At 50.7% G+C, this 25,678-nt stretch overlaps 1 protein-coding gene across 3 annotated transcripts; it reads right to left on the bottom strand.

The window, feature by feature from the left end:
• Window positions 1–1,073: 1,073 nt before the first annotated feature.
• PHLDB3 (pleckstrin homology like domain family B member 3) lies at window positions 1,074–25,263 on the bottom strand. 3 transcript variants are annotated; one of them, XM_065920618.1, is made up of 16 exons: window positions 25,155–25,263; window positions 24,333–24,685; window positions 23,505–23,687; window positions 23,154–23,291; window positions 19,029–19,157; window positions 18,648–18,809; window positions 17,245–17,355; window positions 17,041–17,124; window positions 16,572–16,682; window positions 8,467–8,566; window positions 8,222–8,312; window positions 8,052–8,133; window positions 7,898–7,954; window positions 3,655–3,874; window positions 2,966–3,051; window positions 1,074–1,486 (listed from the first exon to the last, which is right to left on the bottom strand). In XM_065920618.1, the coding sequence occupies exons 2-16, from the start codon at window positions 24,564–24,566 to the stop codon at window positions 1,352–1,354; spliced, it is 1,923 nt and encodes a 640-aa protein (XP_065776690.1). In that variant the 5' UTR covers window positions 24,567–24,685; window positions 25,155–25,263; the 3' UTR covers window positions 1,074–1,351. The 3 variants fall into 3 exon arrangements, with proteins under 3 accessions (XP_065776690.1, XP_065776689.1, XP_065776691.1); XM_065920617.1 differs by having other exon boundaries at window positions 8,052–8,139; XM_065920619.1 differs by lacking the exon at window positions 16,572–16,682 and having other exon boundaries at window positions 8,052–8,139.
• Window positions 25,264–25,678: the final 415 nt, after the last annotated feature.

Consider the following 25,678-nt stretch of genomic DNA (forward strand, 5'->3'; position numbering starts at 1 on the left):
TTGACCACCGCCCCATCCTCAGGATCTCTCTCATCAATTTATTCAACTATCAGACATTCCCTCAACACCTGCTTTGCATACGGGCCCTTTGTTGTGTGTCAAGGACTCAGTAGTGATGGAAACAGTCCAACCCCTGCCTCCTGGAGTCCCCGCCCAGCACATAACACACTCATCAGCATGGATGACCCAGAGTAGTCAAGGCTCCAGGGGGAAGGTGCAGGCAGAATGATCAGGGCTGGGACAGGAAGCCCTGAGGAAACATCTGACTCAGGAGAATCAGGGAAGGCTTCCTGGAGAAGGAGCCATCTGAGTTATGACCTAAATGATGAGTAGGGTGGAGTGGGGAAAGGTGACTTAGCAAAGGGAGTATTGGGTATATTATTTACCAAGATTGACAGATGAAAGGATAAGTTTTTCTTCCCCCTTTCATGGAATGAAATGTGCCCTGTGGTGCTGGGAATACAGCTATGACCAGGACAACCCTGGCTCTGCCTTCTTGGAGCTCCCAGTCTGTCGGGACATAGATCCATCACCAGTGATGACCCAGGATGTTCAGGAATGGACCGTAAGTGCGTGCCAGCTAAGTTGCTTCAGTTGTATCCAACTTTTTGTGACCCAATGGACGGTAGCCCAGGGGAGCTCAAAGAAGAGGGTGTGTTTGATTCAGGTGGGGGAGTCAGGAAGGGTTTCTTGTAGGAGGTGACAATCCAACCAAGACACTAAGAACAAGGAGACAGCTGGTTAAGGGAAGGGCAGAGGGAATAACATGTGCCAAGGCCTGGAAGGCAGAAGCCTAGGAGTTCCTAGAAATTTCCAATAGCCCAGCCAGGTCCAAAAGGGTGGAAGCAGGTGGACCCACAAACTGAAAAAACAAAATTGCCACACTTCTCTCTACACCCACCCCCTGTTACCATCCAAGACCATGGGGTTGAAGAAGCCCTCCATTCCTTAAGTGTAGAACCAGCTGAGGGATGGTTGGTTGTCTTGGGTACCTGTAACTCAGATGCCTTGCCTAGCGGTCTAGGTGTTCCGTACGTCTGTGCTGGGAACCTCAGAAAAACTGTTTTCTTCCATGTTTAATTCGGTATCACAGGAGCAACAATAAATAGTTCCTTCCCACCCCCACAATCTTCCTCGAGCCCGGGGCAGAGCCTGAGGGGCTGGCTTCCCGTCCGGAGAAGGCACCTGCAGCCCGGAAAGTCGCGGCTCAGACCAGTCAAGCCATCAAACCCACAAAACTCCCTGGAGAGTTACGAATGGGCGGGCCCAGGCTTCCCGGCAGTGGGCGTGGCCTCGAAGCAGTGCGCGGGGGCGGGGCTTCACTGAGACTCCCCCCAAAGGGTGTGGTCAGTCAGGGGGCGTGGTTCTCATCAGCCGCTGTAACGATGACGTCCATCCAAATGCGCACGGCCTCTGGGCTGGGAGCCACCATGTAGAAAAGGCGTTCGTAGGTTTTGACACAGAACGTTAGGCGAGGGTTCGGGCTCTGGAATAAGTAGCGGAGTGGAGGTGGTTTAACAGAACAGATATGACTCCACCCTAGTTCAAATTCCAGCCTTGCTATTTACAGGCTGTGTAGGGTTGGGCAAGTAATTTAAATTCCCTGAATGTATGCGGATCTGTCCTCCTAAATGATGCTACCTACTTCGTTGGGTTATGAGAGTTAAATGAATTAACACAGGAAGGCGCTGAGAATTATGGGAGCAAGAGGAATTTAAAGGACCCATGTCCCAACTCTCCCAGTTCTACCTTCTCCTGTATTAGAAATTGTTATTCAGTCTCTAAGTCGTGTCCGACTCTTTTGTGATCCCAAGGACTGTAGCCTGTCAGGCTCGGCTCCTCTGTCCAGGGATTTCCCAGGCAAGAATATTGGAGTGGGTTGCCATTTCCTCCTCCAGGGGGTCTTCCCGACCCAGGAATCTGCAGGAGACCCTGGGTCTCCAGCACTGCAGGCAGATCCTTTACCACTGAGGCCCCTGTGCTGCGCTTAGTCTGAGTCATGTCCAACTCTTTGTGACCCGTGGACTGTGGCCTGCCAGGCTTCTCTGTCTGTGGGGATTCTCCAGGCAAGAATGCTGGAGTGGGCCACCCATGCCCTCTTCCAGGGGATCTTCCCAACCCACAGATCAAACTCAGGTCTCCTGCATTGCAGGCAGATTCTTTACCATCTGAGCCACCAGGGAAGCCCTACTGAGACCCCTAGGAAGTCCATATATTAGAAATACAAGCATTCAAATTTCCTCTCTTCCAAATCTAGGTCTCCCTGGTTTGTAACTGGGAAAAATTTAGTCTACAACCTATTTACTGAGTATCTACTTACCAACCCTGAATTAAGTAAACCCTTTATGTCCATTATCTGTCTTTAACCTCAACTCTGGAGACATAGGTTGAAGAGTGCCCATTCTGCAGGTGAAAACAATGAGGCTGGAGAATGGAAATCACATTTCTGATGTCCCACAACTGGGATTCCAACCTAAGCTCTAAAAAGCCACAGTTACTCTCTAGAGCTTTCTATACTTTGTATCAGTTTCTGGCACTGTGCTTTTATAAACATCCCAATTCCAGAATTCTCTGGGGAAAAATTAATCTGATATGACACCAAGGGACCCATTCCCATTTGGCAACTGTGAGAATATGCTAAGAAATGATCCTCTCCTTTCAATGCTCCCAGGCAGCCTCAGTCCTCACTTTGCCCAGTTCAGTCATTCATTCTTGACTTGGCATCTGCGTCTGCCAAATTTCTGCTCTCAAACTTTTGTTCCAAGAAAAATAACTGTGGCTGAGAGCCAGAGACTGAGCTCTTAATTTTTGGTCCCTGCAGTGAAATGACCTGCTTGGTTTCCTGTGCTGGATTTAGGACCCTGACAATAGGGGCTGTGGGTGGCCCTTCCCCAGGGGATAAGCTAAGATTTGACTGGTGGGGCTCTAACCATGAGGGCAGGGCAGCACCAAAGAGGGGCTTCACCTTGAAGGCACAGCGTAAGTGGTCGTAGTAGACTTCCTCGATGGCCTGAAAGTAGATGACACCTTTGAGCTTGGTCTCTTCCTTGTCTGATGGAGCGGGGTGAGGGAGAAACAGAGCCAGTGAGAGATGGGTTGTGGGGTGGGGAGGAGGGTACTAAGGGGGAGAGGAGTCTCTGAGCCCAAGTCCAGAGACTGGGGTTGGAGTGAGGAGCATGCTGATAGAGTTTGAAGGTCCCTAAAGCGCTGTGATTAGTAGGTGAGTGAATGTCAACGGGAAACTGGTGTGATGACTGGATAAGGCTGGGAGGTGGGGCCTGGGGAGCTGGAATCCTAGGTTCCCAAGTCTCTTGGCCCCTGAGAAGGGTGGAGACTCAAGGAGAGTGTCAGAATCATCGATTACCCAAGAGAAGAAGGAGAGGCTTGGAATAGATCTGGGGGCTGGGCACTGATAATGCTTCTCCTGGGTATGGGGAAACTGGGGGCTGGAGAGCTAGAATGGTACACAAGTGATACCCAGTGAGGACGGGGTCGCTAAAGGAGGAAGTGATTGGGGGGGTCCAGACACATACATGGACCTAAGAGAGAAGAGACCTGGGGGTGGGGCGACTAGGTGTCTGGGGCGAGGGTCTGGAGTGGTCTCTTCCACAGGCGTGGGGGCCCAGACACCTAAGGCAGTGGGGCTGGGCTTACCCGCGTAGTAGGCCAGGCGGCGGGCCTGGCGGTCAAAGCAGAACCATCGCTTCCTCCAGGTCTTGATTCGGCCACCCATCTTCACCAGGGGTCCGCGGCAGCAGCCCCCGGACACCCGTAAGTGCGGGCAGTTTTCCGGATTGTGGCCCCAGCGCTCCAGGTGCTGCCGGAGATCCAATACCCGAGGGCTAGCAGGGCTGGATGGGGGTGTGGGCGGGGCCTGGGGAGGGAAGAGAAGGGGGCTGTGATGTCATAGGGTCAGGAGCTGGGAGGGGGAAGTCTGAAGCCTGGACCCGCGAGGGGAGCCCGTAGGATTAGCTCAAGTGTAAGGACCAGCACAGCCTTTAACTTTGGCAATGACGATTAAGATGGTATTTCTGACAGCTACTCCGGTTGACTGATGCACTGCCCAGGGCTTTACCAGTATCCATTCCTCAACTCCCCATGGCCACTCTTGGGTCAAGGCTACTATGAGTCCCATTCCGCACATGAGCACACTGAAGTACAGAGAGAAATAATCCACCTGAGGTCACATAGAGCTTCTAAGTGGCAGAGCAGGGATGCGAAGCCAGGTCTTCCTGACCTTAGCGCTCACCTTGAAACACCAGAGGTGTGTTAGGGAAGTGATAAACCCCAGTAAGCCCTCATCTATTGTATCTGTAAAACAGTGAGTGATTAATAATGAGAGTGCTGATTCCATTATTATTGTTGTATGTTAGAGAGCATTCTTGCTGTGATGAAATTGGTGATTATTATCTGTGTTTAAAAAAAAACAACTTTATAATCTCTTTGCCCCCCTTCTCCTCAGGAGGTAGGTACATCATTGTCCTCATTTTACAGATGTGGAAACCAAGATTCAGACAGGTTAAGTCACTAGGCCCAAGTCACAGCCAGAGCTGACAAGCCAGGACTCCCCAGGCAGAGTGTTCATCTCAGGTGGCCATAATGTGGAGCAGAATGAAGGAAATCAAAGTGTCTACTGTTACAAGGTCTAGCCTGATCAAACCTATCCTTCCCAAATACTTCCTGCAAAGAATGGTGTATGATCCCCATGGTCACACTGAGGCCTCAGACTCCAGCATGCAAGCAGACCCCTAAGGGATTTTGTTAAAATGCAGACTGGGATTCAGTTCAGGGATGCTGATGCTGCTGGTTTGTGGACCACTCTATGAGTATTGAGGGCTGAAAACACTGAAGTAAGGCCAAAGCAAGAAAGGATGAGAAATAGAGGGGAGACGAATTGCATGGAGACAAGGGAGAAAAGGGGGGAGGCGGGAGCTGGGGAACACACAGGAGGGGAAGGGGTGGTTGGTTAAAAGGGCACCCCCTGGGTCATCCTGCCAACTCCACACAGTAACACCAAGTGATCACCATGTACTGAAGGTCTGCTCTGTGGTCAGCACTGTGCCAAGTGATCATGGTCACCTCACTGCCTCTCCAAAACAACCCATTATTGTCCCCATTTCACAGAGGAGGAAACTGAGGCTCTTAAAGAGGAAGTGACTCACCAAGGTCACCCAGGTAGGACATGGGTGGAGCCGGGCCCCAGGCAAGGAGAGCAGGGATGGGCTTGGGACTGGCGACTCCCCCTTTGTCCACCCGTGTCACCTCCAGGGAACGCCTGCCCCTCTCCAAGTCTTGGCTTTCCTCATCCCAGCACCCTCCTCATGGGGCTGTTTCATGGAAGAGCTGGCTGTTGTCATCTGGTGATTCCACCCCCAGGCGCAAACCCCAGGGACAGCGGAGGAAGGCAGCTGGAGGTGTGAGGAGGTGGGGATGAGGGACAATGCAGTCAGCAGGGGGCTGATTAATAAATGATAGCTACACAGCAGGAGCGTTTCATTTTTAATGAGGCAGAGCTTATATACCTGACAACCCGAAGGCTCCACCAGCCTTCCTGCTTTATTTTATTCCCGGCTCTTATCAGCACCTGACATGCTACTTATTTTACTTAATTTTACTTATTGATGCTGCTTTCTTTCTGTCTCTCTCTCCTGCTAAATGCCAGCTTCCAAAAGGCAGGGATTGTCACTCTGCTGTCACCAGGGTCTACCACACAGTGCGTGCTCAGTCACTAAGTCACGTCCGACTCTGCGACCCCATGGACTGTAGCCCACCAGGCTCCTCTGTCCCTGGGATTCTCCAGGCAAGAATGCTGCAGTGGGTCCCCATGCCCTCCTCCAGGAGATCCTCCCCACCCAGTGATGGAACCTGAATCTCCTGCATCTTCTGCATTGACAGGCGGATTCTTTACCACTGAGCCACTTGGAAAGGCCACCATAAATAGGCACTCCATAAATATTGGGTTGAAATGAATAAGGAAAGGCCTAATGTTTGAGAGAACCAGAAACGGGTTGGGAATAATGTACTTGTTTGTGAGGAACATAAATCCACCAAATGCAGTTTGATCAGTGTATGTGGGAAAGTCTAAACACAGATTCGAAGTCTCCTCCATGACAGAAAACACTTGCGCCTCCAGGTGAGGAGAACTTCACTTCCCCGAATTCTGAAGTGTTTGCTGGAGGGGCTTCCCTGGTGGTCCAGTGGCTGGCACTCTGCACTCCCTCCGCAGGGGGCACGGGTTCAGTCCTGGATGGGGAACTAAAATCCCACATGCCACCCGGGGAGGCCAAAAAAATAAATAAATAAAGTGCATTTTGTAACAAAAAAGTATTCATATTCTTAGTATAGGTAGAAATAAAAGCTTAATGAGGAGCTGTCAGCTAAATTCAGAGTGTGAGAAATTCCACAAGATAAATGACTTTTCCCCCCAATAAATGGAACTTTTTTTTCTTTAAAGCAGGGAGGGAGGACTCAATCTCAGAGATTTAAGACATCTTTACTAAAGGCACTGTGTGTGCTTTGTTTGGACCCAGATTTGAATAACCAACTATCAAAATATATTTTGGAGACAATTTGGAGACAATTAGGGATTTTGTTAAAGTGCAGACTGGGATTCAGTCATTCCAGGGTGGGGGTCTGGAGAGGAATGAAGTTCAGGGATGCCGATACTGCTGGTCCATGGACCACGCTATGAGTATTGACGGCTGAAAACATTGAAGGCCAAAGCAAAAAAGGATGAGAAATAGAGGTGAGACAAAATGCATGGAGACAAAGGAGAGTGAGGAGGGGGTGGGGGGAGGGGCTGGGGAACACACAGGACGGGAAGGGGTGGTTAAAAGCGCACCCCCTGGGCCATCCTGCCAACTCCACACAGTAACACTAAGTGATCACCATGTACTGAAGTTCTGCTCTGTAGCCAGCACTGTGCCAAGTGATCATGGTCACCTCACTGCCTCTCCAAAACAACCCATTATTGTCCCCATTTCACAGAGGAGGAAACTGAGGCTTCTAGAGAGGAAGTGCTCACCAAATGTTAATATGGACCATGTATTAGAATGCTACAGGATTAGTAATAATTTCATAAGCTATGACAGTGGAACTTACATTAAATATATATATATATACACACACATATGTATATATTGTAGGTACATAATGATGTATGGAGGGAATGATAAAATATATGGAATTGGCTTTAAAATATTCTACTGCAGCATGGGAAGTAGGTGTGGGTCCAATACAGCAAAGTCAGTAAGTAAAATAAGATTCAATATTGATAATCACTGGAGCAACATGGAGGGCTTCCCTGGAGGCGCAGTGGTAAAGAATCTGCCTGCAAATGCTGGAGTCACAGGTTCAATCCCTGTGACTGTCGGGAAGATCCCCTGGAGTAGGAAATGGAAGATCCCCTGGAGTAGCAACCCACTCCAGTATTCTTGCCTGGAGAATCCCATGGACAGAGGAGCCTGGCAAGCTATAGTCCATGGGGTCACGAAAGAGCTGGACGCAACTGACCGACTAAACAACGGTCATGAGCTGCATGGTGGGTACACGGGAGGTTATTAATCTAGTCAACCTTTGAACAATATGTTTGAATATTTCTTAAGTAAAAAGGTTTTTTCTAAAGAATCAAACAAATAAAACAAAATTTTAAATACTATTTAAAAGTTCCAGTTTGTGGTCGCCCTCATACCACCACCCACTTACAGAAGAGGAAACCGAGGCACAGAGAATTGAGCATGCCACATACCATGGATTCAGATGACCCTGATGGGAAGAGAAACTAGGTCTGTAGAGTTCCCCTTCCCTTGCCAAGCCCAGGACACTGTTTGGAGGACAGGAGAGGGTGAGATGTCAGAGGGCAGAGGTCAGGGGAAGTGGGGGCAGGGGTGAGACTCACCATGAGGGCAGGTACAGGGGGGCCCGGGGAGCCTTCCTTGCTTCTTCTCGTCCCTTCCTGTGGGTGCAGAAAGAGTCACCGAGACTGCAAACCAGTGAGAAGTGGGGGGGATGTACTGCGTTCCTGGTCAGAGGGAGGAGGGGCTGGGCCTCACCCTGGCCTGGAGCAGCCGCTCCCTCTCCGCCACGGCCTGCTGCAGGAGCTGCTCCATTCGGGCGATGTCTGGGTAGAGGGCCCTGCAGCTGGGAGCAGGGAGCAGAGACGGGAGGTGAGAGGAGCCCAGTCTCCTCCCCCCATCTCCCCACCTTCTCTCTGACGTCTCACCTATTCCTGGGGCTGCAGTTCAGCAGCTGATAGAGAGGGTGTCTCCCGGAGTCTCCGGCTTCAGGCGGGAGGGCCGAGGCCTCCAGGGGTCCTGGGGGGAGAAGGGCTGGGGCTAGGGGCTGGGATGCTTCCTGGTCTAAGCCTCTCCCTCTCTCCCCCAACAGGGGCATCCAGGTTTCTCCATCCTGTGCGCAGGCAGGGTGGTGATGGGAGAAGAGGGTACGTGGGGGGAAGTTGGTACTCACCAGTACAGTGGAGGGACAGAGGCCGGGGGCAGCCTCTCTGACTGGCTCTCTCTCCCCTCTTCCGGGACAGGCTTCCAGTCCTCTGGAGGCCAATGGAGCCCTGAAGACACACAAAGCCCAGGCACACAGGAAAAGATGCTCAGTCTCCACCATCAGATCGGAGAACCACCAAGGAAAACCACCATCTTGAGACATCCCAGGTGGTCCAAGGGCGAAGACTTCGAGCTCCCCATGCAAGGGGCCCAGGTTCAATCCCTGGTCAGGGAACTAGATTCCACATGCTGCAACTAGAAGTTTGCAGGTGGCAACTAAAGATCCTGCATGCCCCAGTGAAGACCGAAGATCCCCGAGCGACCCGGCGCCGCCAAATAAATAAATACTTTTTGTAAAAAAAGAAACCACCATCTCATTGGCACGGATCAGAAAGCCAATGTAAACACAATTCTGAGTGAATGCAGTAGTCACAAAGGACCACACAGTGCACTGATCAGAATGGGCAAACCCACAGAGACAGTGGTTGCCGGGGGCTGGGAGCAGAGGGGAATTGAGGGGTGATGGCTAAAGGATACAGGGCTTCTTTGTGCGTGCGTGCTAAGTCACTTCAGTCGTGTCCGACTCTGTGCAACCCCATGGACTGTAGCCCACCAGGCTCCTCTGTCCATGGGGATTCTCCAGGCAAGAACACTGGAGTGGGTGGTCATTCTCTCCTGAATATTCTCTAAAATTGCTGATGGTAACGTTTGCATAACACTATGACTACACTGAAAACCACTTTTAATGGGTGAATTGTAGGGTAGGTGAATCATAGATCTACATAAAACTGTTTTTCTTTTTTTTTTTTTAAAGCCCACTGTATTGGTGGAGATGTGGGAAACCCAGATGTTCACCCACAAGGCTGAGGGCTGTTTTATTGGAAAAAACTTTATGGAGGTCCGTTTGGCTCTTTTTAAAAAATAAAAATGGGAAAAGAGAAGAATAAAATGAATTTTAAAAAAGAAAGGAAATAAAATCAAAATACTTCCCTGGTGGCTCAGTGGCAAAGAATCCGCCTGCTAATAATGCAGGAGACATGTGTTCCAGCCCTGGTCCAGGAAGACCCCACATGCCAGGGAGCAACTAAGCCTGTGTGCCACAATTATTGAGATCTAGAGCCCGGGAGCTGCAACTACTGAGCCCTCCTGCCACAACTACTGAAGCCCATGCGCCCTGGAGCCCGTGCTCTGCCACAACAGAAGCCACTGCAACGAGAAGACGGCAACTCCAGAGCAACCCCCTCACCACAACTGGAGAAAACCTAGAGCAGCAATGAAGACCCAGCACAGCCAAAATTAAATAATAAAAAACATATATATGAATAACATTTGTGGACTTGAATAGTACTGTCTCAACATTAGCTTCCTGAATGTGATCGGTGTACTGTGGTTGCATATGGGAATGGCCTTGACCTCAGAAGATAAAAAGTAGAAGCATTTAGGGATAAAGGGGAATCATGCTTCAGAAAAGAATAAACTGTGTGTGTGGGTGTGTGTGTACAGACAGAGAATGATGAAGCAAATGCCAAATGTGGTAAACTGTTAGTCACAGAATCTGGGTGACAGGTACACAGGAATTCTTTCTACTCCTGCAATTCTCCTGTAAGTCTTAAATCATTTCAAAATAAAATAATAAAAAAACTACCAAATGAAAATAAACTTATTTGAGAGTAACAAAGCAAGCAAACTGAAATCATTTCTTTAAAAAAACAGCAAAAACTCTGCTTGGATAACAAAAATAATAATAATAAATAAGTTGTATAATTTGAGCACCAACACACATCGTGCATGCCAAGTTGCTTCAGTTGAATAAGACTCTTTTGCAACCTCATGGTCTGTGGCTGCCAGCTCCTCTGCCCATGGAATTCTCCAGGCAAGAATACTAGAGTGAGTTGCCAGGCCCTCCTCCTGGCCCAGGGATCAAACCCAAGTCTCCTGCATCTCTAGCATTTCCAGCAGATTCTTTACCAAGGAGCAACCAGGGAAGCCCACCAATATGTATGCTCACTGCTAAAGATCTTAACTCATCAAATATATGTAATTAATGAGTTAATACTAAAAGAAAAATTGAATTAGTCACCAAAAGAACCAACTCTTTATTTTGAAGGTAGGTGAATAAAGTGAAATCGTCAAGCATTTTCTTTTCCTACAAAAATCATATCCCTGGGTAACCAAATAATCAATAAAGGCAAGTCCCTCTTTAGAAAAAATTTTCAATTAATAAACGAAGAAGGAGGACTTCCGTGGCAATCCAGTGGTTAAGACTCTGCACTTCCAATGCAGGGGGTGCAGGTTCCATCTCTGGTCAGGGAACAAAGATCCCACATGCTGAGCGGGCAGCCAAAAAATAATAACTGGTTTTTTGTTTTGTTTTGTTTTTTAGATTTCTTTAACTAAATTTTTTTAAAAATAAAATAAAAATAAATGAAGAAGTAATGACAGATGAGATTTTCCATGACCTCCAGGATGCCACAAAAAAAGAGACACATGCTCCCAGGATGACTTGCCAAAATGCCAATCATGCAACTGCTCAGCCCCCCACATCCAACTTTACAGGAAATAAAGAGGCAGAGCAAGGTGGTGTTGACCCCCACAGATGCAATCAGCAAGCCCTGCCTGCGAAACTCTACAGAGTAAATGCCTGGTTTATTCACCAAACAAATTTCAAGAGGGACAATAAAAGAAATGGGAGTCTGTGGATTCTAGGAGATTTAAAAGAGATGCGCTGTGCTTAGTCGCTCAGTCTTTTCGACTCTTTGAGACCCCCATGGACTGCAGCTCCTCTGTCCACGGGGATTCTCCAGGCAAGAATACTGGAGTGGGTTGCCATGCCCTCCTCCAGGGGATTTTCCCAACCCAGGGATCGGACCCAGGTCTCCCGTATTGCAGGCGGATTCTTAATCGTCTGAACAACCAGGGAAGCCCACAGTCACACACACAAAAAGTTAAAACTGAAATATAGCGTTTAGCGATAGACACTGAACTGGTGGAACTTTCAATGTAAGAAGACTAGGATAAACGTCAGGCTAGTGGCTATTCTCCGGGAGACCGATAGGGGTCACCATTGAGCGGGGGTATGTCGTGACCTGACACTTGGGGCGGTCACCCAAGTGTTCCAATTAATAATCATTAAGCTGTGCGTGTGCTCGATGTGATTCTCTATGTCTGTATTATTTTAAAACGTTTTTTAAAATAGTAACCATGGGACTACTGGGCTTCCCAGGTGGCTCAGTGGCTAAGAACCTGCCTGTCAATGCAGGAGACGTGGGTTTGATCCCTGAGTCCGGAAGACCGCCTGGAGTAGGAAATGGCAACCTACTCCAGTATTCTTACCTGGAAACTTCTATGAACAGAGGAGCGTGGCGGGCTGCATTCCATGGGGTCGCAAAGAGTCGGGCACAGCTGAGCACACAGACACACAGACACACACAAACACAAAACCATGGGACTGCCCTGGAGGCCTAGTGGTTAAGACTCGGCACTTGCACTACAGCGGGTGCAGGGTTAACCCCTGGTTTGAGAATAAGATTCTACATGCCACGCAGCTTCGTTCAAAAGATAAAAAATGAAAAATAAAAATAATAACCAGTATTTATCAAGTGCTCAGTCTTTGCCTAAGAGTGTCTGTGGCACACCACAGGCCCATTTAAGCTTCTAGAAGCCCTTGGGAGTCAGGAAAGGTTCAAACCACTTCAAAAAGATGAAAGGGAGCCCCAAGTTCCTGTGGCTCTTCACTCTTCCCTTCCCTCAACTGATGTTGCCAGCACTTCCCAGCTGAGAGAACTCAGATTGTTGGCACTGAGGAAGCACTAGGTAAAAGAGACTCGGTCTTCCCTGGTGGCTCGGACTATAAAGAATCTGCCTGCCAATGCAGGAGACCAGAGTTCCATCCCTGGGTTGGGAAGGTTCCCTGGGGAAGGGAATGGCAACCCACTCCAATATTCTTGCCTGGGAGAATTCCACGGACAGAGGAGCCTGGCAGGCTACTAACACACACTGGCAAAAGAGATCCAAGTCTTGTCTGCGTGGAACTGAGTAATGTGTACATATATGTGTGTGTGTTCAGTCCTGTCCGACTCTTTGCAACTCCGTGGACTATAGCCTGTCAGGCTCCTCTGTCTGTGGAATTTTCCAGGCAAGAATACTGGAGTGGGTTGCCATTTCCTAACTCCAGGGGATCTTCCCAACCCAGGGGTTGAACCCAAGTCTCTTGCATCTCCTGCACTGGCAGGCAGATTCTTCACCACTGCACCACCTTGGGAAGCCCCAAGGAACTGAATGAGTCATCATACAAGATGCATATTATCTGACAATGCTGTGAGTGAAGAGTGTTACAAAAGAGGGTTATAAAAGGGTAATATAAAAAAGGATCACCTGCAACTGAAAGACCAGGAACAGCCTTCTGAACACTGACCCTGAGGCCCGAAGGATAAGAGTTGGCCAGGGTTGACCGAGGTGAAGGGTGTTCCAGGTGGCAGGGCGGCAAGTGCAAAGGCCCTGAGGCAGGAACAAGCATGGCGTGCTGGGGGGTCAGTGCCCCTGCAGCTGAACAGTCAGTAAGGGAGGGGGATGGTGAGAGGCGGGCAGGGGTCAGACCACACAAGGACTTGTGGGCCACACCAAGGAGCCTGGGGGAACCATGGAAGGCTTTTGGGGGGAAGGGCTGAAGTAGGAGGGATGAACATCACTCTGGCTGTTGTTTGGGAGCCAAAAACTAAGATGGAGAAAATCAGTGAGGAGGCTGGTAGAAGGCCACAAAAACCAGAAATGAGGGTGGCAGTGAGTGGAATAAGAATTGTAATAATTATAACAATATCAACCGAGGACCGCCCTGGTGGTCCAGCGGTTAAAAATCCACCTTCCAATACAGGGGACATGGATTCGATCCCTGGTCAGAGAGCTAAGATCCCACATGCTGCGGGGCAACGAAGCCCTTAAGCTGCTACTAGAGAGAAGCCTGAGTACTGCAACTAACTAGCCCGAAAATGAATTTTTTTAAAAAAGGCTGGTCTTCCCTCATTAAAAAATAGAATAATATCAATCATTATATAACCAGAGTAACAGGTGCCCACATATACTAAGTACCTGCTATGTGCCAGGCATCACGCTAAGTACTTTAATGCATTAACCAATTAATGCTGTTATTATTCCCATTTCACAGCTAAGTAAACCGAGGCACAGAGCCATATCTCAGGTCAACCAGCTAGGAAGTGGCACAATAGGTACTGGAATCCGAGCAGAGTCAGTACTCTTAGGCATCACATGATCCTGGAAAGAAGAGGTTGAATTTGAGAAGGATTTAATAGGACTTGGAGGGAGAGAGGGGCAGGGGCAAGGAGGAGTGATTTGTTAATCCCTGAAGTTTATCTGCTTGCCTATTGTTTCTCTGGCTGCGTAAACAAACACTCCCTGTGCTCTTTGTGGGGCTTCCCCCTGTGGCTCAGGGGTTAAAGAATCTGCTTGCAATGCAGGAGGCTCAGGAAATGCAGGTTCGATCCCCTGGAGGAGGCCATGGCAACCCACTCCGGTATTTCTGCCTGAAGAATCCCATGGACTGAGGAGCCTGGCGGGCTACAGTTCGTAGGATTGAACAAAGTCGGACACAGCTGAAGCGACCTTAGCAAGCACGCACATACAAGTTCTTCATCATCCCTGGGGTCTCTCATCACTGCCTATGAGCTTGTGTTAACCAGGTGCCCACCTGGGTTCTGAAGTTTCCTTGAGAAACCCTGAAAGGCACAGGCTGAGCAATCAGGCAGCTTCAGTTCACACCGAGCTCTGCAGCTTAGTTGGGTGTGTGACTTTGGCAAGTCACGCCTCTTCTCAGGGCAACTACCCCTCTGTAAAGTGAGCAAGGTCCCGCCGCCCTGCCACAGCTGATGCAAAGATTCTTACACTGACCTCACACAAAACACACAGAAGAGTGCCTGGCACGGCCACCAGTGTCCAAGGGCAGACACTTGGTGACACCCACGTGCAAGGTGGGTGTGGGAGCCACGCCGGTGGATACAGGGTCCACCTGTATCCGTGTCCACGGAAGCCACTAACGCAGGTAAGGACTCCATAGGAATGGACCGGGCTTCCCACCAAGTCTTTATAGATATGCAATTTAATTATAAGGGTCATATTTACCCGAAGGCACGTTGCCTGGCAACAGAACTGACAATCCACCTTTATCAGGCTTCCAGCTAGAAAGTTACAAAAGCTCTGCTAACCCTTTACCTGGACAATAATAGGACCCACTGCTACAGTTCCTTCTGACCAAAAACTAAAATTTTATATTAGGTGCATAGGCAATTTCATACATACATAACATATATTATTGAATTATATATTCATGAAACATATAATTTTAATATAAAATATATTAAGTTGAAGCATGTCAAACGGTCAGTATTTGACTGTTTCTCACCTTCAAATGGGCTTCCCTGGTAAAGAAGCCTGAAGTGTGGGAGACTGGGGTTTGATCCCTGGATCAGGACGATCCCCTGAAGAGGGGAAGGGTAACCCACTCCAGTATTCTTGCCTGGAGAATTCCATGGACAAAGGAGCCAGAAATTATATGTTTCATGAATACATAATTCAATAATATATGTTATATATGTATGAAATTGTATATGCACCTAATATAAAATTTTATTTTTTGGTCAGAAGGAACTGGCTTTTCATCCATGGGGTTGCAAAGAGTTGGACACAAATGAGCAACTTTAACCCTCTTAGTGAGTTGCACCCTCTTAGGTGCAATTAAGCCCGCACCCAGCAACTACTGAGCCTGTGGGCCACACGGAAGATCCAGCACAGCCAAAAGAAAAAAATATATATTTTTTTTAATTCATAAAATAAAATAAAACAGTGCCTGGCACACTATAAAGACTCTACAAAAAAAAAAAAGGCTTCACAAATTTTGGCCATCTTTATGATTGTTACTGTTTATATCATTATTACAGGGCCATTGAAAAGGAAGAGGCACCTCTAAATATATCAAAAGAAAAAATGTCCACCACAATCTCAAGTTAGAAAAAAAAAAAGCCAACTAGTAGCTAATACACACGTTTTTGAAAAAAACATTTACATGATAGAACAAGCGCTCACCCTTTCTAAGCGCTGACCCCACATCCATACAATCGAAACAAAACAGTTTTCATCAAAATATTCAGCCCTACGTCCGGGCACAGCACTGCCACTGTCTACTCTATTTCATTTAAAGTTGGTAGCAACATATTCAATAAATGTTTTAACCCATTCATAAGTTGGAATCCCCATTTTTCAGAAAATCTGGAAGAAAGGAACAAATAGCTAGCAGGACCTCCCTGGTAGCCCACTGGCTAAGACTCCGCACTCCCGATGCAGGGGGCCCTGGGTTTGATCCCTGGTCAGGGAACTAGATCCCACATGCTGCAACTAAGACCAGGTTTAGCCAAATAAATAAATACAAATACTAAAAAAGAAAAAGAAACAAATAGCTGCCCGGTTCTGAGGAGGAGGGCCAGGGCTCATTGGGCTGGGGAGAGGAGGACTGCTTATCAATGTGCTCTGTGCCTCCCTGGTGATCTAGTGGTTAAGAATCCACCCGCCAATGCAGGAGACACAGGTTCGTTTCCTGGTCCGGAAAGATCCCACATGCCGAGGAGCAGCTAAGCCCATGTGCCACAACTACCGAAGCCCATGCACCCTAGAGCCCGTGGTCCGCAACAAGAGAAGCCACCGCGATGAGCAGCCCAGGCACTGCAATGAAAGGTAGCCCCGCTCGCCGCAACTAGAGAAAAGCCTGAGCGCTGCCACGAAGGCTCAGCACAGCCAAAAATTAATAAACAAATAAATTTTTTAAAAAACTAACTAAATAAAATTTACACCTGGGTGAGCCCAGTCCTGTTTCTCCAGGGGAGGAGAGGTAGGATGTTAGGCAGAAGAAAGAAAAAGAAATAATAAAGCTGGAGCTTGGTGAAAGTTAAAAATACGGGTTGATCAGCCTCCCCTCTCCCTCCCTCTCTCCCCCATGCCCACAGCAGAGAAAGCCACAGTGACCAGCGAGACCCCCGGGTGATGAGATATTTGTGGGGGTGGGTGGGGCACCTGGAGGGAGCTGTGAACAGAGAAGAGGCAGGAAGAGGTGGCGGCGGCCGTGTGGGCAGTGGGATCCTGGAGAACCAGCACCTGGCGGTCTGTCTTCTGGGTGAAGAGGAGCTGCAGGAGAAGGGGTGGAGGTGGAGGGCCGCTGCAAGGATGCCCTGGCCTCCAGAGCATGGACGCCCGCTGCAAGGATGCTTTGGCCCAGGCCTCCAGAGCCAGCCCATTTCTTGGATGGAAAAGGAAAGGCTCAAGGTCCCAAGAGAGTGGGAATGTGGTCTCAGGGAGGGAGGACCTGTGGGCAGAGACTGCTAGTTCTCTGAGGAGGAGGTTCTGGAGGTCTGCACTCCTGAGGCCCAGGGGTAAAAGGGATTAGGGGTTAAGAATGGTGGATCCCAAGGGAAAATGGAGGTGGGGGGCCTAGATTCCTGAGTCTGGGGAGGAGAGGGCTGAAAGGCACATGAAATCTCCATACCTTGGTGAGGGCCTGGTTGGGCTCGGAGAAGTCCCCACCAGGGGTTCCCTGAAGGCAGTTAAGCTCGAGCAGTCGGCTCCGTTCCTGGGGAGGGCAAGACATGAGCAATTCCTACACCTCAGGGGACATACGGGGTGCAGGCGAGGCAAGGGTATGCCCCAGCAGGAAGTGAAGATGTAAGACAGGTATCTGCAGTGAACTGACCTGTGTCAGGGCCTGAAGGGCCTCCTCCTTCTTCCGGCTCAGCCCCCGGCTCTCAGCAGCCATCTGCTCCCCCAGTGACTTGAGCTGCTCCTCCAAGACCTGGATCCGGCGCTGCGGGGCACCCACCAGGGCCTGGGTTACTCAGCTGCCCCCGGGTCCCGGGCTGGTACCCACAGAACCAGGCCCTCCTTGAGAGCCTGGGGTTTGCTCCACCCCATAACAGAGACCATGGCATCTGGATGCCTGGGAGGGCACGGGGGACTCAGAGTTAACCTTCGCTCGTGCCCTTCTCCCCTTTGAGGGCCCAGAAGAGACCTGGGGTGAGCTGGAGGGGTGGAGGTTCCCATATCCAGAGGCTGAGGAAGACAGAGACCTGGAGGAAGTCGACATTGCCAAAAACAGAGAGAGAAAGGGACTTTCCTGGTGGTAGAATGGCTAAGATGCTCAGTTTGCAATGCAGGGGGCCCGTGATTGATCCCTGGTCAGGGAACTAGATCCCACATGCCAGAGCTAAAAAGATCTTACATGTTGCAATGAAGATTGAAGATCCTGCATGCCTCCACTAAGAACCAGCACAGCCAACTAAAGTAAATATTAAAAAAAGAGAGAGAAAGGGAAAGACAAACAGACAAACCGGAAAAGATACAGAATAGAAGAGAGACAGAGACAGAAACAGACAGAGCCCGTGAGACAGGAATGGGGAAAGAGTGACAGGAAAAACGTCCAGAAATAGAGGTGGGGAAAGGAGACCCACATCGGAACTGTCTAATCCGAAACTCTGGGAACCTCTGTATTAAATACAGTCAACAGTTGAAAGTTAGTCTCACAGTCGTGTCCGACTCTTTGCGATACCATGGACTGTAGCCAGGCCCTCTGTCCATGGAATTCTCCAGGCTGGAGTAGTGGAGTGGGTTACAATTTCCTTCTCCAAAACACAGTCAAACTTGTGGCTTTTTCCAGCAGGACTTGTCAGACCCTTGGAAGTGAAGGTCCCAGAAAGGACTGGTGGGAGCATCATTTGAGATGAGGGCTGAGACACGGGGAGTGTAGTGGCGAAGACCTAGCAGGTTCAGATCCCAGTTCGATCCTTTGGGAACTAAGTGACCTTGGAAAAGATGACTTGAGCACCTTGACCCTGAGTTTCTTCATTTAGAAAATGGGGGGGAAAGATATGAAGACCTGTCTCCTAGGACTGTTGTAAGGATTCGATGACTTAATATTCATGAAATGTTTAGGATCGTGCCCGGCACATGGTCAATGCTCGATAAACATCAGCGACCACCATGGCTGTTTTGAAGAACATGACACAGTGGGGACACGAGGACAGAGTAGGGACGAGATGAGCGCATGGAGGAGCCAGAGGGTGATGGCGAGGGGAGCAGGGCGAGCCCAGCCCGACTCACTCTGTGCTGCGCCACGCTGGCCTGGAGCTCCTGGACCTTGGGGTCTAGCGTGCCGGCCCCGGGGCTATCCCGATCTTCTTCCTCCCGCCGGCTCTCACGCTCCAGCTGCTGGAACTCCAGGTCCTCGTAGGCACGCTGGGCCACATCCAGCTGTTCCCTCATCTGTGGAGCGAACACAAAAGGACTGGAGGCCTGGACCCTTAGTCCTGGCCTGGAGCCATGACTCCTGGGCAAGGAGGGAGGAGGGACTGAGGATCCAGACTCCGGAGTCCTTCGGGTGAGGGGGATGGGGCCTGAGCTCCTAGTGGGTGGGAGAGGAGGGGACTGAGGGCCCGGATGGCTGGGTCTTGAGTGGCCTGAGCAGGCCCAGGGAACCCTTACCTCCTGCATTCCCTGCAGAAGCCGCTCATGCTGGTCTTCGGGCTGCGAGTCGAGCTGCTCCTGGGCCTCCTGGAGTCTTTGGCGAAGACCCTCCACACGATCCCGCTCCTGGCTCAGCCGCCTCTGTTCCTGCATCAACAGCAACCAGGCTTTTAGCCTCGGCCTGAACACAGGGAGGGAAACAGAGACCATCCGGGGCCAGGCCAGCCAGATCTCAAGCTCCTCCTGGCCTGGGGTGTCCCCCGCTCCAAGTCTGGGGTGTTGGCTCCATGAGGGCAGGGACCCTGTCTCTCTGGTTCATGTTGTACAGGCCCGCCCAGCGCAGACCAAGGAAACAGGTTTTTAAGGAATGAAGGAGGGGACAGATAAGTGGATAAAGATGTGGTACACATATACAATGGAATATTACTGAATGGATAAAGATGTGGTACACATGTACAATGGAATATTACTGAATGGATAAAGATGTGGTACACATGTACAATGGAATATTACTGAATGGATAAAGATGTGGTACACACATACAATGGAATATTACTGAATGGATAAAGATGTGGTACACATGTACAATGGAATATTACTGAATGGATAAAGATGTGGTACACATGTACAATGGAATATTACTGAATGGATAAAGATGTGGTACACACACAATGGAATATTACTCAGCCATGAAAAAGAAGGAAATAATGCCATTTGCAGCAACATGGATGGAATTAGAGATGAGCATACCAAGTGAAGTAAGTCAGAAGGAGAAAGATAAATGCCATAGAATAATAATCATATGTAGCATCTAAAATTTGACACAAATTAACTAATCTACATAACAAACAAACAGTCATAGAGAACAGACTTGTGGTTGCCTGGGGTAGGGTGGGGGAGGGATAGATTCGGAGTTTGAGATTAGCAGATGCAAACTATTATACAGAGAACAAATAAACAAACAAGGTCCTACTGTATAGCACAAGGAACTGTATTCAATATCCTGTGATAAAATGTAATAGAAAAGGATATGAGGGGTCTTCCCCTCGGTCCAGTAGTTAAGACAGTATACTTCCACTGCAGGGGGCATGGGTTAGATCCCTGGTCAGGGAACTAAGATCCCACATGCTGAGCAACATGGCAAAAAAAAAGAATATATATATATATATATATATATATATATATATATATATATATATGAATCACTTTGCTATACAGTAGAAGTTAACACAACATTGTAAATCAACTATTCTTCAATAAATTTTTAAAAAAGAAATGAATGAGGGAATGAATGCTAAACATATCCAGACTTGGTGATTGATACTGGGGAACCCAGAAGAGGGTCGGACCTGGGCCTTACACTCCAGCAGAGGACACAGCCAGTTATAGCCTGGGACAATCAGAGCAGTGAAACACAGATTCTGTGGGAACCCAGGATGGGGAGAACAGTTTCTACCAGGGTAAACCTAGGCTTCCTGAATGTGAAGATTTTAAGATGAGCCACAAAAACCAGGGAGCATTGAGACCTGGGGAACTAGAGAGGGCTGGAAGGGCTTTCGGTGCTGAGGGAACAGCATGGTGCAAATGAATGGAAGTTGAACAGTACAGGAAGGACTTCCCTGGTGGTCCACTGGCTAAAACTCTGAGCTCCCAATATAGGGGACCTGGGTTCAATCCCTGCTCAGGGAACTAGATCCCACATGCCACAAGGAAGAATTTGCAGGCGTGCTGCGTGCTAAACTGCTTCAGTTGGGTCCGACTCTTTGCAGCCCCATGGACTGTAGCCCACCAGGCTCCTCTGTCCATGGAATTTCCCAGGCAAGAATACTGGAGTAGGTTGCCATTTCCTCCTCCAGGAGATCTTCCTGACCCAGGGATCAAACCAGTGTCTCCTGGGGCTCCTGCATTGCAGGCGGATTCTCTACCACTTGAGCCACCAGGGAAACCCAAGAGTTTGCATATCACAACTAAAAGGTTCTGCATGCCACAATGAAGATCGAAAATCCCATGTGCCCCAACTAAAACTCAGCAGAGCCAAATAAATAAATATCAATAAATACTTAATAAAAGAGAAGAGAAAAGTAAAGGAAGTGTAGGGGGCAGACTGTGGTCAAGAAGAAAGAAGGTGGGATGGAGGGAAGAGATGGGGAATACAGGTGAGAGATGACAGTGGAAAAGCAGACAAGATGGAGCTCAGGTGTGGTTTGGACTGCCAGGCTGAGGAACCCTTATCCAGGGTCTGTGAGGAGTCATGGAAAGATTGAAAGGCTGGAGTAGGATCTGGGTATGGAATCATCCTTCTGGGAGATAGGTTTGAGGGGTTGAGACCAGCTCCTTCCTGGGCAATAGGTTTGAGGGGTTGAGACCAGCTCCTGAGTCCTCTGGGCAATAAGAATGAGATCTTAGGCTTCCCTGGTGGTCCAGTGGTTAAGAATCTGCTTGCCAATGCAGGGGACACGGGTTCAATCCCTGGTCTGGGAAGATCCCACATGCTGCAGGTCAACTACTCTAGAGCCCAAGTGCCGCAACAAGAGAAGCTACAGCAACAAGAAGCCCCAGCACTACAACCAGAGAGTAGCCTCCGCTCATCGCAATTAGAGAAAGCCTGCACGCAGCAACGAAGAACCAGTCCAGCCAAAAATTAATAAATAATAAAAATTAAAAAAAAAAAAAAAGAATGTGACCTCGCCCGAGGTCTAAGCAGGGCAGATACAAAGGAGACAGACTAGCAAGAGAGATTCAGGGAGCACAAAGAACAGGATGTGGTTACTGACAGCTTGGGGTGAGAGATAAGGAGGCGTGCAGAGCGAGGCCCAGGACTCTGGCCTGGGGACCAAAGGGACGGTGAGACGGGACAGTGTGGAAAAGGGAGGTGCTGAGGTCAGCACTGGGTATGGTGAATGAGAAGGGGCCAGACTCCTGGATCTAAGGCAGGAGGGGTGGGGACCTGGACCCCTGGGTCTGAGGGAGGAGGGGCTGGGGTTTGGAAACCCAGGTCCTAGGGGAAGAAGGAGCATCTAGGAACCAACATCCTAGAAATCAGGACACATAGGTCTAGATTTTGAAAGAGAAATCGGAGCTGGGAGAAATACAGGCTCTTTGAGGTGACTGAAGACTCAGGATCCAACCCCAGGAAATTCCAACATGTAAGATAAGGGCAAAGAGAGAGACTGATAGAATTACAAAGTTACCATTTTCCAACCTACAGCACTCTCCGGTCAAGCAATGATCACCAATAGATGTTAAAGCCTTTAGGTAAATAACTACTAGGAAGGAATCAGAGTGACCTCACTGGGATCTGGAGAATCAGAGACAACAGCCCCCTGGCCCAGTGCCCAAGAAGCACCACAGCACATCTGAATCTGATCCATCTTCTACATTTAATCAACCACCTGCTTCCAGGAAGCGAAACAAGATAAAGGACACCCCCGGCATGCAACTGGTCACATACTGACCATGGGACAGAGGACTCGGTTTCTTCAACAAAGAGTATGGGGGAAAAAAACAGTAGGCAAGGACCATTAGAGGAGAAACAGCATACACAAGGCGTTTCAACCAATTACAATATACTGGCCTTTGGGGAACCTAATTCAAACAGCCAACTGTTAACCATTGTTTTTGAGACAGTTTGGGACCCATGGAAACGGACTGGAGATGAGATAGTAATTCTTCAGATGTGATAATGACAATAGGGTGATGTTTTCTTAAAAGAGTTCTTAAAGAACTAAAGTATTTACTGTCAACATGATGTCTGGTACTGGATTTCAAATCTAGGGACAGGGAAGCCAACGGGAGGACGTGAAACAGGAAAAGAGGATTAATCCCGGCTGAACTGGGGAGCGCACCACATGGCGACTGGCTATTTTTTGTTGGTTTGAGATTTTTCACAAAACGACATTTAAAGAGCAAAGAGAGATGGGGCAAAGAACACGCCCCAGTGAGTCAGGCCCCAAAGTCATAGAGGAGGGAGGGAGGAGGGAAACAGAGAGAGGCATAGGTCCCTGCCACTGCCCACCCCCAGCCCCAGTATCATGGCTTGGAGAACAGGGGTGTAACCCCGGCCCCAGGTCCCAGGAGCACCACAGGAGTGTCTGTCCAACAAGGAAGAGAACCGACGGTGAAGATCCAGCCGGGCAAACACACCTGTTCCCGCTGCTCCTGGCCGCCCTTCTCTGAGTCCACCTGCTGCCCTAGCAGCTCGCGAAGCTGCTCCTCCTCCCGCCGAGCGGCCACTCGCTCCCCAGCCAGCTCACCCCGCAGGAGGGCCACCTCCACCTCCATCTGCAGAGAGAAGGCAAGAGCTGGGGCCCAGAGGCCTGGGTCTGAGAGTAAGGAAGGGGCGGTGGCGCGCGGACGCCTGGGTCTGAGCGAAGGACCTGGGAATCCGAACTCCTGGATTCGGAGAGAGTAAGGAGCTGGAGGCCTGAGACTCTGCTCCCACGGTTGTAAAGGACTGGAAGCCTGGCCTGACGGGGTTGGGGCCTGCAGCCTCACCTCGATCCTCAGTTCCTTCCTCTGACGCTGTAACTCCTTCACTCGCTGCTCCATCAAAGCCACGCGAGTCAGTGCCTCCAGCTGCTGCGCGCGAAGCCGCCGCGCCGCCCCTCGCACCGCGTCTCCAGACCGAGCGGGTGCGGGGGGCGTGGCCGGGGTCTGAACTGAAGACTGAGCCTCCGCCTGAGGTTGGAGAGAGCCAGTCAGCTGGGGAGGACTCGCCCCCTGCATCACTAAATAGGTCCCTGGGGTGGGGGCAGTGGGGGATCTGAGTTAGCGACCCTCAGCCACCAAGCTCTTTTATCCGAGGCGGGGAGGGTGCAGGTCCGATGACCGTTCGGCCCCAGGAGGTGGCCCAGGGGCCCGCAGTCCGGGGAGGGGGCACAGAGCCGACTCAAGGACGCTGTTTCCCATTCTCTTGGCCTCACGTCTTCGAAGATCATGCATCTCTTTCGCTCTCCCGGGATCTCTGAGTCTTTCCCCCTTTTCTCTGGGCTTCATCTTCCTGATTCAGTATGTCTTCTGTCTCCGAATCGCTATTTTTCTTTCTCCCTCGGAGTATCCCCCGTTTCAAGGTTTCTCTGTCTCTGTTTCTCTGAGCATCTTTGTTTCTGGGTTTCTGTCTGTGTCTATCCTCAGCTCTCTGAGTCTCTTGTCTCTGGTCTCGAGGGTCCCTTGACTCCTTTGGATCTTTGTCTCCCCGTTTCCCTGTCTCTGGGTCTCTATCTGGTCTCCCTTATACCTGGCTCTCTGTGTCTCTGTCACCCGCTCGGGTCTGCTCCTCGGGGTCCCCCCCGCCCCGTGACTCTCGCCCCCCGGGTCCCTCACCGCATCGTGGCTGCTCTCGGTGCTGCTGCCTTCTCCCACTTCTTCCTCTTCTTTCGCCTGCTGCTCAGCTCCTTGGCCGCTCGGAAGCTCTGCCGGGGCCTCGGGCGCCTCCCGCTCGCGGGAGTCTTTGGGGTGCCCCCGGGGTTTGGGGGCCCCCTGAGATTGGATCTCTGTGTCGCACTCCGGGGCCGCCGCCGGCGGGGCCCCCAGGTCCGGGCTGCTCCGCGTCCCCATGGCCGCTGAGAACTCGCGTCGGGTGGGCGGGGCCTAGGGTTCCGGAGGCGTTGGGGGTGTGGCCCAGGGGGCCGGCGCGTCCCGCCCGAAAGCTGCGGAGAGCGCTCCAGAGGCGGGGCCTGAGAGTTCAAAGGATGGGACTGAACATTCCAGAGGCGGGGCCTGGAGCTTCTAGGGGCGGGGTTCGTGGCTCCTAGGGCGTCACGCCCCAAGAGGCGGGACCGGAATTTGAGTCCGGGTCCTAGTACGCCCCCTACCGGCGTCTCCCTGCTATCCAGGTGTCGAGCCTTGTACTTTCCCACCCGCCCCGGACTATCCCCTTGGACCACTTTAGAGCGACCCCATCACCATCTGCTTCGCGGACTCAGGAGTTGGGTTCCGCCCTGTCCTCTCTGGAGCCCCGTAGTCTCAGCTCTGACCCCGCTGTGTAAGGGAGCCGTGCCCCTGCCGCCTCACCCAAGGATCGGTGAGTCGGGTCTCCTGGTCGCCCTCTCTCTGGAGAAACCAGGAGCCTTGAGTCCTCGGCTCCTCGGGACCGAGATTCCAGAGCTCCAGCCCCCGCGACCCCCACAGCCCCGGCCCCCTCACCAGCTCAGGCTTCGGCGCGCTCCGTTCTGCGCTCCGGCACAGCAGTTTCTGCCACTGGACAGGTGGCTGGGGAAGAGGGAGGAGAGACAGGCTGCTCGGTCCCCCTCCCCAGCAGCCCGGAAGTGGAGGACCGGGGGACAGCAGGTCCAACAGCTCTCGTGGGAGGAGGGAGCGACCAGCTTGCCCCGCCCGCAGCCGCGGGATCGGGCCATCCGGGCCCCACCGGCCCCACCTTAGGAAAACCCAGCATGACGACCCCCCAGCTCTGCCTCCAGCGCCCCCAGTCCTGCCCCCGGGGGCCAGGCCCCTTGGTCACCTGTGTAAAAGCGCCTCCCTAATGCCCAGACCCTGAGAATCCTCAGAGGAAGAGGGGAGTGGAGGTAGGGGCCTCTCCCCTCTAATGAGCACTTTAGAAGGGCCCCAACCGGTTTGGGGAGCTGGACAAGAGGAGGGGGTGCCCTGAGCTGAGTCAGAGGCCCGCCCAGAGACAGCGGGAAGTGTGGCCCCCCCACCTTGCTTTGGGT

This window comes from Muntiacus reevesi, chromosome 2 (genome assembly GCF_963930625.1).
Source record: "Muntiacus reevesi chromosome 2, mMunRee1.1, whole genome shotgun sequence".
Classification (NCBI taxonomy): domain Eukaryota; kingdom Metazoa; phylum Chordata; class Mammalia; order Artiodactyla; family Cervidae; genus Muntiacus; species Muntiacus reevesi.